General features: G+C 49.7%; 1 protein-coding gene across 1 annotated transcript in view; it reads left to right on the forward strand.

The window, feature by feature from the left end:
• KNL1 (kinetochore scaffold 1) overlaps window positions 1-12,352 on the forward strand; it is a 629,191-nt gene that overhangs the window by 526,079 nt on the left and 90,760 nt on the right. The window contains 2 exon segments of the mRNA XM_029598563.1: window positions 3,206-3,274; window positions 11,451-11,560. Of these exon segments, the coding sequence (XP_029454423.1) occupies window positions 3,206-3,274; window positions 11,451-11,560 (179 nt within the window).

Genomic DNA, 12,352 nt, shown 5'->3' on the forward strand with positions numbered 1-12,352 from the left:
CTGCTTTTGATTTTGAAAGATGATCTGGAACCCGCTCTATGCGATGAACTTGTCCATCTAAAATCTCACAAAACTGATTGTAACTTTGGGACTAAAAACCCCTTAGCACTTTGCAAGTGGCTACGAGACAAAGGACTACAAACAGTTTATCCAAAAGTTAACATTTTATTAAGAATGTTTGTCTGCATGCCAGTGACTAATTCCTCGGCTGCAAGGTCTTTTTCTCCTCTGAAAAGAATCAAGGATCATTTAAGATCTATAATGCAGCAAAATAAGCTGAATGCCCTTGCACTTCTTTGCATTGAAGCAGATTTAAGAAGATCTGTCGACTTCAATGAAACAATTGAAGCCTTTTCATGGACAACAGCACGAAGGAAGAAATTCTAGTAGATATTTAAGTCGACTTGAAGAAATTCGATGGAAAGGTTTTTTTTGTATGTGTTAATGTTATGCAATTTCATAAGTAGTGCAGTAGTGTAGTTTTGAATTAAAAATATATGGTTCAACGATTATAAAGATTGTATTAAATGCTTATATGTTTCAAAAATAAACTATAACAAGCACAGAAAAGTTTCTTGATGGTCAGTTTTTTAATTTTAATTAAGCATTTCATATATGGCAACTCCACTGTATATAAATCAATCTTTTTTAAAGGGTCCCCCGACACGGACCCCGTGTTTCGCCAAGCAGGCTGCTTCAGGAGGGACAGTTTTAAATACTCCCTGTGAAGCAATACAGTCTGGAACACCAATTGGTGTCATTTAAAATACTGTCCCTCCCGACGCAGCCTGCTTGGCGAAACATGGGGTCTGTGTCGGGGGACCCTTTAAAAAGGATTGATTTATATACAGTGGAGTAGCCATATATGAAATGCTTAATTAAAATTAAAAAACTGACCATCAAGAAATGTTTCTGTGCTTGTTATGTATGTACTGATATTTGCTGAGTGCAGTACTAGCTCCAGCAGTAGTATAAAAAATAAACTATTACATATTAAATTGAAAATTATAAATCAACTTTTGGGGGGGAGGGGGTGCAGAATTGTGCTTTGGCCTAGGGCTCAGAAATGTGTAAATCCGGCCCGGTGTAGCAGATTTCATGGAGGGAAAATTAACAAATAAGAAAATTTCTCTTTACATTCCTTGACCCTCAGGACAAAGGAAAATAACAAAAGAGAAAAAAAAGCCTTTACTTGACAGAACTCAGCTTAAATGTGACTGGCTTGTTCAGCCATTATAGATTTCTCCTCCCCCCACCCCCTTCCCTTTGCTCATTTATTTGTGAAATATGCAATTCACGTCTGTGATGATATACAAGTTTACAAAGTGGTCTTAGTAAAAGCTGTTGGATATAATAGATATTTGTTTATGATATGATACAGTATAGTTTTAAAAAAATCACTAGTATAAGTCAAATTCTTTAAAAGTCATGGACTTATATTAAAGACCTACTGTGAGTCTTAATTCCTGTTTTAGACTAACTGAAAAAAAATTATTGCAACTTTGCATTGCATTGTATTTCATCTTTGTATTATGCTGATTATGAACCAAGGAAACATGCTGTAATTTAGCTAGAAAATTCAAATAAGCTGTACTCCACAGGAGCGCACACAGGGGTAGATTTTCCAAGGGTTACTTGCGTAAGATATGCACGCAACCCCCGAAAACCTCCCCCTGCGCGTGCTGAGCCTATCTTGCATAGGCTCGGCGGCGCGCACAAGCCCCGGGACATGCGTATGTCCCGGGGCTTGCAAAAAGGGGCAGGGCGTAGGCGGTCCGGAGCGGGGCCTGAGCCTCCAGGCACAGTGGCCATTTGCCGCTGTGCCTGGGATCGCGGGTCGACCGGCACGCATAACTTCTTCAACAAAGTTAAGGGGGGGTTCTAGGTAGGGCGGGGGGGCGGGTTAGGGAGGGGAAGGTGCAGGGGGTAGAAGGAAAGTTCCCTCCGAGGAGGCTCTGATTTCGGAGCGGTCTCAGAGGGAACTGAGGCAGGCTGTGCGGCTCGGCGCGCGCAAGTTGCACAATTGTGCACCCCCTTGCATGCGCCAATTCTGGATTTTATAACATGCGCACAGCTGCGCACACATGTTATAAAATTGGGCGTAGATTTGTTTGCGCTGGGTTGTGCGAACAAATCTGCCCCCACGCACAGGTTTTAAAATCTGCCACACAATGCCCCCTCCATTACTGGTTAATGTGCCTCCTAATGTCTCAGCCACATCCTCTTGACTTTTCATGAAAGACAACCCATGATTCATGCTAAACCTTCTTGCCCCGAGAGGTGTTAAGAGAATGCCGATGTCCCCCCAACACACACACACCCACCCTCTTGAACTTCAAGGGTATGCTTTGAGCTCCCAGATTCTCTCTCCCCTACCTACCCCATCTGAAGTGCTGAAAGGCAGCTGAGAGGACAGGAGCAGTTCCAAATTGTTCCTGCCCCGCTTGCTCTGAGGCACCAAATTATGCCACCTGACCTGATGGCTCTCATTCAGTCAGCTGGTGTCATTTGATGCCTCAGAGCAAGTGGGTATTACTCCTGCCTACCACTTACCCCTTTCACCACTTTAAATGGGGTGGGGGAATAGAAAGGGCGGGTGTCTTATGGGGGGAATCTGCAAGCTCAGATCTTCCCTGAAAGCTCTCAGGTGATAGGAGATATTGGGGTTCAGAGTTCTTTGACATCTCTGAGGAAGGGTAGTTTATGCTTCTGCCAGGGTTTACTTCTGGTTTTGGCAGTTTTAGAGGGCCCTTTATGGAGAAGGGCTGGGAAGGCTATCAAGCTGGAGTTATCACAACTGGTATACTGATGCATTCCCATTACCAGTTGCAGTAAAACCGGGTTTATGCAGCAATTACTAAAGTTAATTATATAGAGCAGATTATTTACTGCACCAATGCACATTAGTAAACAGCCCCACCATCACCAAATATGTCATTGTGATAACTTAAGGGAAGAAGGTGTGATTCATGAACTAAAATGAAACTAAGTTTTTCTTCATCTGATTGAATAGTTTTATATTCAGATTTGGATGCAACATGTTCAATTGTATTACATGAAAATTAATTTGCTTTTGGATAGTATTGTACTCAAATGGATCATATATTGTAATATCATATAACAGTAGTCGGGGAAACATGATAGGCGGGAGAATTAAAACTAAACAGCAGAATTGTCATTATTGCTTTCTTCTTGTACCTCACAGATGGTGCTCTGTTCAATAACAAAGCATGCAGAACCATTTCTGATGTGACATTTGAATCTTTAATGGATGGTAAGAATTCAAAATGAAGCCAAGGGAAAAGAGATGGTGGTGTAAAAGAATAAAATTCATGTAAAATATTGGTGGAGCGTCAGGGGGTGAGCAGTTCTGCTAGTTCTTGTTTTAGTCACCGTCCGATTGACTTTTAAGGTGACAAGATATCAGAATATAGGCTTCCAGTATGGAAAAATGTGGGTTGTTTTAAAAATTGCGGAACAAGGAATACTGCATCGATAGGTGATCTTGTGCTTTCTCTGGAGAGGGAGGGATTTAAAGTTATTGAACATATGTTATCTAGTAGGCACTGCAAGATCTCCAAAAGATCTGTTCCCTGTACGTACCAGGATCAGTCCAGACGGTGGGTTATGTCCCCCGTTCAGCAGATTGAGTCAGAGCAAACTTCGGAGGGTGCTGACATATAAGCTGGTGCACCCTCCCCAGATCCTCAGTATCTCTCTGACTCCAGCAGATGTGAGTAGGGGAACCCAGTGCTTCCCCTGTCTGGTGGATATCTTTTTCCACATTTTTCTCTCTCCTTTCCTCAGGTTGGATCAAGTAGAACCTTGTTTAAAAAAAAAAAATTCTTGAGCTCAGTCAGCGTTCTTTACCCGGGCTTTTGCAGCCCCAGTGTTCTTACCAGCAGGACTGTTTTTCTTTCCCTCGGTCCTCTCTCTCTCTTCTCCTCCTTCAGCCCAGGGGTAAGTTAACATTTGTTGTTATTTTTTGTTCTCACAGGGCTCTCTTCGTCTCCTTCTCGGCAGCAGGTGGTGATTGCTGGTGGAGCCAGCCCCTCCCCCCCCCCTCCGAAGCGTGGTCTACTGACCCCCCCCTCGGCCCCGCGAAGCTACATTCCCCTGGGCCTCCGCTGCAGGGGGGTAGCATTCCCCTGCGGCCCTCGTGGGGGGGGGGCTCTGAGTTGAGCGAAGGCACGCCGCGTCCGCTCCTCCCGCGCAGTTTCCGGGCTCCTCTGGCTCCCGCGCAACCGATTCACCCCCCGGGCCTGCGCGATGCAGCGCCCACGATGTCCCTCCTGCGGCGGCCCGGGGCTGGGGGGATCACGGGATGGACTTTGCGGCAGGTGTCTCCCTGGGGGGGAGACTAGCGCCGGTCCTCAGACAGCATCTCTGCCGCGCTCTTCGAAGCGCCGCGGCCCTCGGGGCTTGGCCCCGCCCTCTCCTTTGGCGGGAGCGGCGGCCATCTTGGAGCTGGAGGGCAGCGTTTGCTCCGATACAGAAGGAGCACAACAGGATTTCTTACCGCCATCGCCACCGAATCGGGACCCGGGTCCACCACTGGCCACCTCAGAGCCCCCCAGGGACCCCCTCCTCCACCCACCCCCCCGCTGCCGTCTGCCTTATCGGCCGACTTTGTAGTGCTGATGCACAAGGCCTACCTGCAGAGCATGCAGCAGCCAGGAGGCTTAGTTCCGGACCCCCCGCCCGCTAAGGTTCCCCGGATAGCGGGCACAGCGGCCCCAGGGTACACTTGGGTCTGCCCGTGGGGGGGGGGAGACCTGGCGTCGACGGCAGATGATGACACTCTTCTGGCAGCCCATCTAGAATGCGACGATCCGCGGGTACTCCGGATCTTTCGTAAGGAGGAACTGGTGGATCTTATCCCTCACGTACTTCAAGAATTGAACCTCGATCCGCCTGTCGAGCTGCCAGGTCTCCCGGCTCCCACCGTCGCCTCTTCCAGCAAAAAGGGGGATCCGGTCTTGGCGGGCCTGCGTCCCTTGGCTCGGACCTTTCCAATCCATGATTCCTTCCTCCAGCTCTTGGTGAGAGAGTGGGACACCCCGGAGGCTTCCCTCCGGGTCGGCAGAGCTATGGACAAGCTCTATCCTCTTCCCAGGAGACTTTCTGGATCTCCTCAAGGTCCCTAAGGTTGACTCTGCGGTCTCCGCCGTCACGAAGTGAACTATGATCCCGGTTACAGGGGGCACGGCCCTCCGGGACCTCCAGGACAGGAAGCTAGAAGTCTGTCTCAAGAAGATCTTTGAGGTTTCGGCCCTGGGGGTCCGCGCGGCCATCTGCGGCTCCCTCACACAGAGGGCCGGGCTCCGGTGGGTGCAGCAGCTCCTCACCTCTCAACAACTGCCACCGGAGGAGGCGGCACAAGCGGATCGCCTGGAAGCCGTCAATGCGTATGGGGCTGATGCCCTTCACGACCTACTGCGTGTCCTATTTATTTATTTATTTATTTATAGCCTTTTTTATACCGAAGTTCAGGTAACAGAATTACTTATCACTCCGGTTTACATTATAACAAGTAGAAAACAATGACAACATGTCTTACAATGAACAAGGGAGTGAACAACTTGGATAATATAACATAACATAACTAGGAACAGTAGCAGTATGCACTATTAGAGCGAAACTAGCGCATGGGGAGGGAGGTTTGCTAATGGGGGGGGAGGGGGAAGGAAGGCTGTTCGTGGAGGGGGGGAGGAGGGAGAAATTTCTTATTGATGAGTAAAAACATGAGCATAGGTTCTGGATGTCAACAGTTTGAAAACAGTCTATGGGAGCTGTGGAAGACTAAGTAAGTTAAGGGAATGCTTGACCGAATAGCCATGTCTTGAGTCTTTTTTTTGAACGTGTTGGGGCAATGTATCAGCCTTAGCTCCGGAGGAAGCAGATTCCACTGTTTGGGGCCTGCTGTGGATAGAGCTCTTTTACTTAAAGATGTTTTCATGGGAGGTGCATGTAGAGTTCCTCTTTGTGCTAATCTTAGCGGTCGGGAAGAGGTGTGAAGCTGAAGAGGGATTCTGAGGTCCAGTGGAGTGTTGTTGAATATGGCTTTGTGGGTGATTGATAGAAGTTTAAACAGGATTCGAGATTTGACTGGGAGCCAGTGGAGCTTCTTTAGAATTGGTGTTATATGATCTCTTTTGTTGGATTTAGTGAGACACCTTGCTGTAGCGTTCTGTAACAGTTGAAGAGGCTTTAGGGTGTAGACTGGGAGGCCGTGAAGCAGTGAATTACAGTAGTCCATTTTCGAGAAGATGATGGATTGTAACACTGACCTGAAATCGTGAAAATGAAGGAGGGGTCGAAGCCTTTTTAGAACTTGGAGTTTGTAGTAGCACTCTTTAACCATAGTGTTGATGAAATCAGAAAAGCTCAGATGGTTATCCATGACCACCCTATCCATGACCATGTCCTAGCAAGGACAATGGTGTCGGCGGTCTCCGCCAGACGCCTCCTGTGGCTTCATAACTGGGCGGCGGACGCATCGTCCAAATCAAGTCTGGGCGCTCTACCTTTCAAGGGTAGGTTTCTATTTGGAGAAGACCTCGACCAGATCATTAAATCCCTGGGAGAAAATGCGGTACATCGGCTGCCCGAGGACCGCCAGCGTTCTTATCGTCCGTCTTCTACCGCCAGGAACCGTTCCTGCACCCAGCACCGATACAGGGGCCCCAGGCAACAGGGCCACAGGACACCCTCAGCCAGGTCCCAGTCGTGGCCCCGGCCGCCCAGGGATGCCTCGGCGCAGGGATCCTCTGGTAAGCCTCCTCAATGATGCCAGGCCTGCCCACTCCTCGCTTCCCCGGATCGGAGGTCGCATCGCTCTTTTCTACGAGGAGTGGGTCAACATCACCACGGATCAGTGGGTCCTGGACATCCTAAGGCACGGCTACGCATTGGAGTTTGTGCGTCGCCCAAGAGACAGGTTCATCTTCTCGTCCTGCGGGTCAAGTCCCAAGCGCCTGGGGGTACGTCAGACTCTGAACAGACTTCTGGATCTAGGAGCCATATCGCCCGTCCCCTCCGGAGAGGTGAGCTCAGGGCACTATTCAGTTTACTTCGTGGTCCCCAAGAAGGACGGCACATTTCGTCCCATTCTAGATCTCAAGGAAGTGAACAAGGCGCTCCGAATATCCTGCTTCTGCATGGAAGACCCTTCGCTCAGTCATTGCGTCAGTGCACCAGGGGGAGTTCCTCGCTTCCTTGGATCTGTCAGAGGCCTATCTGCACATCCCGATCCTAATGGCTCATCGGAAGTTCCTCCGCTTCAACATTTTGGGCCAACACTTTCAGTTCCAGGCCTTACCTTTTGGCCTTGCGACCGCCCCCAGAACTTTCACCAAAGTCATGGTGGTAGTGGCGGCTGCGCTACGGCGAGAGGGGATCCTGGTCCATCTTTATCTGGACGACTGGCTCATCCGGGCGAAGACCTTCTCACAGGGGCAGGCGGCAGTCGAGAGAGTGGTTCGCTTCCTCCAGTCTCTCGACTGGGTGGTAAATTTCAGCAAGAGCAGTCTCCAACCCTCCCAGCGCCTAGACTTCCTGGGAACTCGCTTCGATACAGCTCAGGGCAAAGTCTTCCTGCATCCAGACAAAGCCCAGTCACTTCAAGAACAGATCCTTCGTTTTGCGTCTCTTCCGGTTCCCACGGCGTGGGATTACCTCCAAATCCTGGGATCCATGGCCTTTGCAATAGACTTGGTTCCGTGGGCGTTCGCGCACCTGAGGCCCCTGCAAGCGGCCCTGCTCTCGCAGTGGAAACCAGTCTCTCGGGATTACCAGGCGGTTCTCCCTCTCCCCTCGACCACCAGGAACAGCTTGCGGTGGTGGCTGGACCCAAGGAACTTGGCTCAAGGTTGCCCTCTGGAGACACCGGATTGGGTGGTGGTCACCACCGATGCCAGCCTGACTGGTTGGGGAGCCGTATGCCAACAGAGTTCGGCGCAGGGCCAGTGGTCCAAGGAACAAACAACCTGGCCGATCAATCGCCTGGAGACCAGAGCGGTGCATCTGGCACTCGTCCAGTTTCTTCGTCTGCTAAGAGGCCGGGCGGAACGAGTCCTATCGGACAACGCGACCACAGTGGCCTACATCAACCGGCAGGCCGTCTGGTGGCCCTCGAAGCTGCCAGTCTGATGGCCTGGGCAGAGCGCTTCCTCGACAGTCTAGCTGCCTCGCACATCGCCGGGGTGGACAACATCCAAGTGGACTACTTGAGTCGACAGACGCTGGACCCAGGAGAATGGGTCCTTTCAGACAAGGCGATGCTTCTCATCACCCGGCGTTGGGGGACGCCCTCAATGGACCTCATGGCAACTTTCTCCAACGCCAAAGCCCCTTGGTTCTTCAGTCGTAGGAGGGAGCATGGCGCAGAAGGGGTGGACGCCCTGGTGCTCCCCTGGCCGTCCCGGTTTCTGCTTTGTTTTTCCTCCGTGGCCTCTGGTGGGCAAGGTCCTAAGGAGAATAGAGGCTCACCACAGAACAGTCATCCTAGTGGCTCCGGAGTGGCTGCGTCGCCCGTGGTTCGCAGACCTACTCAACATTGTGGTGGACGGTCCCCTGTGCTCTCCCACCTGCCTCGGCTGCTTCGTCAGGGGCCGGTATTTTCCGACCAGGCGGAACACTTCTGTCTTGCGGCCTGGCTTTTGAAAGGCGGAGTCTCCTGCACAAGGGCTATGCTGTCCCAGTTGTAGACACCCTCCTCAAGGCGCGTAAAGCCTCGACGTCGGTCGCTTATGTCTGGAAAGTGTTCGAGGTTTGGTGCTCCGGACACGGTGCTTATGCAACCACTGCTTCGGTTCAGCAAATCTTGGCGTTTCTCCAGGACGGTCTCGAGAAAGGACTCGTCTACAACTCTCTGCGGGTGCAGGTCTCTGCTCTGGCCTCGCTAGCTCGCACCGCAGGAAGGCCAGACCCCTCGTCTCATCCGGACATCGCAAGGTTTCTCAAGGGGGTCAAGCACCTGCGGCCGCCGGTGCAGCATCCTTTACCCCTCCTAGAATCTCAATTTAATCCTTCGAGTCCTTTCGGGGCCTCCCTTCCAACCTCTGCGCCAGGCCTCTCTCAAGCATATCACACTGAAAGCGGTCTCCAGATCGTGCTGCAGGAGATGCGGGCCTTTGGCAAACTCTCTGGCTTCAAAGTAAATGAAGATAAGTCGGAGCTCCTAAATATTTCCCTGGCACAGGAATGCTTTGAATCTATCAGGACTACATTACCATTCCGTCTAGCAAAAGACTGGGTGCAATTCCTGGGGGTGACGCTGGCCCAGAGGGTTCCGAATTATTCCGATTGAACTATGGACCCCTTTTTCTTAATCTCCAAAAAGACTTAGATCACTGGGATGGAGGGGACGTCTCCTGGTTTGGGAGAATAGCGATAGTTAAAATGAACATTTTACCCTGCCTTTGCTATTTCTTTCAGACCTTACCAGTACCAAGCCCCAATGCCCTGTTATCTTTGTGGCAGCGCAGACCTGCCAGGGTAGCCCGATCAACCTTCTATCAGGACAGGATCAAGGGCGGTCTCCAGGTGCCTAATCTGGCCTGGTATGTTGGCACCTCACAGCTTAGGGCGCTTATTCAGTGGCACTCCCGGGGTATCTGAAATCCTTGGGTTAGAAGAGCTGCCTCGGGAGCGGGGGACCCACAGTCGCAGGGTTTACAGAAACAGTGCTTCTTGTAATGCCGGACTGGCCAGGGGGCTGTGCTTTGCCAATCTAGAGGCTCTAGGTGGACCCCCTTCTCAGGATGCCATTTCACGGGGATCTACTGTGGCAGGGGCCATGCTTCATGACGATCCAGTTCGATATTGTCTTATAATATGATCTTAAAAGGACTTGGTTAGTGAAGTGTTGCCAGAGGATGTGGTTAGTGCAGTTAGTATAGCTGGGTTTAAAAAAGGTTTGGATAAGTTCTTGGATAACTGCTATTAATCAAGTTGACTTAGGGAATGGCCTCTGCTATTACTGGCATCAGTAGCATGGGATCTTCTTAGTGTTTGGGTACTTGCCAGGTTCTTGTGGCCTGGTTTGGCCTCTGTTGGAAACAGGATGCTGGCTTGATGGACCCTTGGTCTGACCCAGCATGGCAATTTCTGGTTTTCTGGTTTTTCTGGTTTTCTTGGTGGCCATAGGCTCGGCGCGATGCATCTCGGAGCTGCAGGCTCTCTTGCAGGGAGCCCTTTCTCCGCCTCACGGACTCGGGAGTCTCCTTGCGGACAGTTCCCTCGTTCCTACCCAAGGTGGTCTCTTCGTTCCACTTGAATCAGACGGAGGAGCTACCGTCCTTCCCGGTGGATGCCCCCAGGTCTCTCCGGCGCTTGGATGTGAAGCGAATTCTCCTCCATTACCTGGAGGTGACCAATGACTTCCGGGTATCCGACCATCTCTTCGTCCTCTGGTCCGGGAATAAGAGAGGCCACCAAGCGTCAAAGACTACGATAGCGCGATGGCTCAAAGAAGCGGTGGTATCGGCGTACATTGGCGCCGGTAGGGATCCCCCTGCAGGGATCAAGGCTCATTCCCTATGCGCCCAGGTGACGTCCTCGGCGGAATCTCAGTACGTCTCCTCTCAGGAAATTTGTCGGGCAGCGACTTGGACATCCCTGCACACGTTTTCCAGACATTACCGGCTTCACTTGCCGGTTCCGACTCAGGTTCTTTCGGTGACAGGGTAATTCGAGCAGGGTTCTCAGGGACCCACCCGGTTTAGGGAAGCTTTGGTACATCCCACCGTCTGGACTGATCCTGGTACGTACAGGGAAAAGAAAATTATTCCTTACCTGCTAATTTTCATTCCTGTAGTACTAAGGATCAGTCCAGACGCCCTCCCTGGTCTTGTTAGGATCTGGAGGTACTCCTGCTCGTGTGATCTCTCCTGTCTGACTGTTCAGCCTTTGGTGGGGTGGGTCTCGCTTCTGCCCGCCTCCTGTTCTGTTTGTAGCTTTTTGCTCATTTCTGTTTCGACAGTTCTCTTTGCAAGCTGCATTGTTAGATTTCTACAGTTCCAGTTGCAAATGTGCTTGATCCACCCTTTTCTACCTGGAAAGTGCTCTGTCTTGGTTTTGATATTCTTGATACTGAGGATCTGGGGAGGGTGCACCAGCTTATATGCCAGCACCCTCCGAAGTTTGCTCTGACTCCATCTGCTGGACGGGGGACATAACCCACCGTCTGGACTGATCCTTAGTACTACAGGAACGAAAATTAGCAGGTAAGGAATAATTTTTTTATTTCTTTCTAAAAGCTTCTGAACGATGGGCAAGTATATGATCAGAGATATACTGATCATTGTTCTCATGTTCTTTTCAATATGAGCTGTCATCTAAAGTTGGCATTCAGCCTGTCAGATAATATACACTAAGGAGGTCCTTCTTAGCTCATGTAATATACCTGACAATCCTTCCATTGTCTCCCTCTTTTCTTATCTTTTTAGATGATCGAGCTCCATCATCTTCTCTTCTGATCCATCGACTCATTTTCCAGTACCTTAAAAATAAAGGAATTTTACCTACAAAATATACAACACAGCAGCAGTTACCACAGGTAAAGTAGAAAAGCAACCAAAAACCTATCCATTAGAAAGTACAGTGTAATGAGTGCTTGAATCAATCTACAAATCTCACCAGTGCAACAATTTTTAAAATTAAAAATGGATAATTTTGGGGGTCACATGATGCGGTGGGCTTGGTAATGGTTTCCACCTAAACTCGAGATGCCATCCTCCTAAAGAAATGTTTACTTCCTAACTCTTTTTAACTGCTTGAAATGGAACAATTGGAATCTGGATCGGTGGGAGTATGGACAGGTTCTTGCTGGGAAGCAGTGCTGAAATGTCCTCAAAATTGCTGAGAAAAGATAAGTTGAAGCCTGTGGACACCAAAATGGCAGGCACTACTGAAATTGCTACTCCATGGTCCTGGAAGATGCAGGCGTTGTAGACTTAAAACCTCTGCTGTGGTAGTGGCCCTTGATAGTAAGTTTGAACACATTGTTGAGCAAATTGCTGAAGTTAAAAATGTTATCTTAGAAATTGGCTCTAAGGATGTATTAGTGCAAATGAAAAGAACTTTGAAATACTAAAAGAGAAAGTATAAGCCTTCAAAAAAGCTGCGGAAGATAAAGATGAAAAAATCATCAATCTAGAAAACAGAGCTAGACTGTTTTTTTAGGGTTCATGGGATTGGAGAATTCTATGACGGATAGAGAATTGCTACATATGTTGGAGACATGATTGATAAAGGAGCTAAATCTCAATGAGCTGCAGGACAATTGGCTTTTGAACGAGTGCACTGAATTGGGCAAAAACAAATGGGGCATTCGAGAGCAAACGTTATC

The sequence above is a fragment of the Rhinatrema bivittatum genome, chromosome 4, assembly GCF_901001135.1.
Source record: "Rhinatrema bivittatum chromosome 4, aRhiBiv1.1, whole genome shotgun sequence".
NCBI lineage: Eukaryota > Metazoa > Chordata > Amphibia > Gymnophiona > Rhinatrematidae > Rhinatrema > Rhinatrema bivittatum.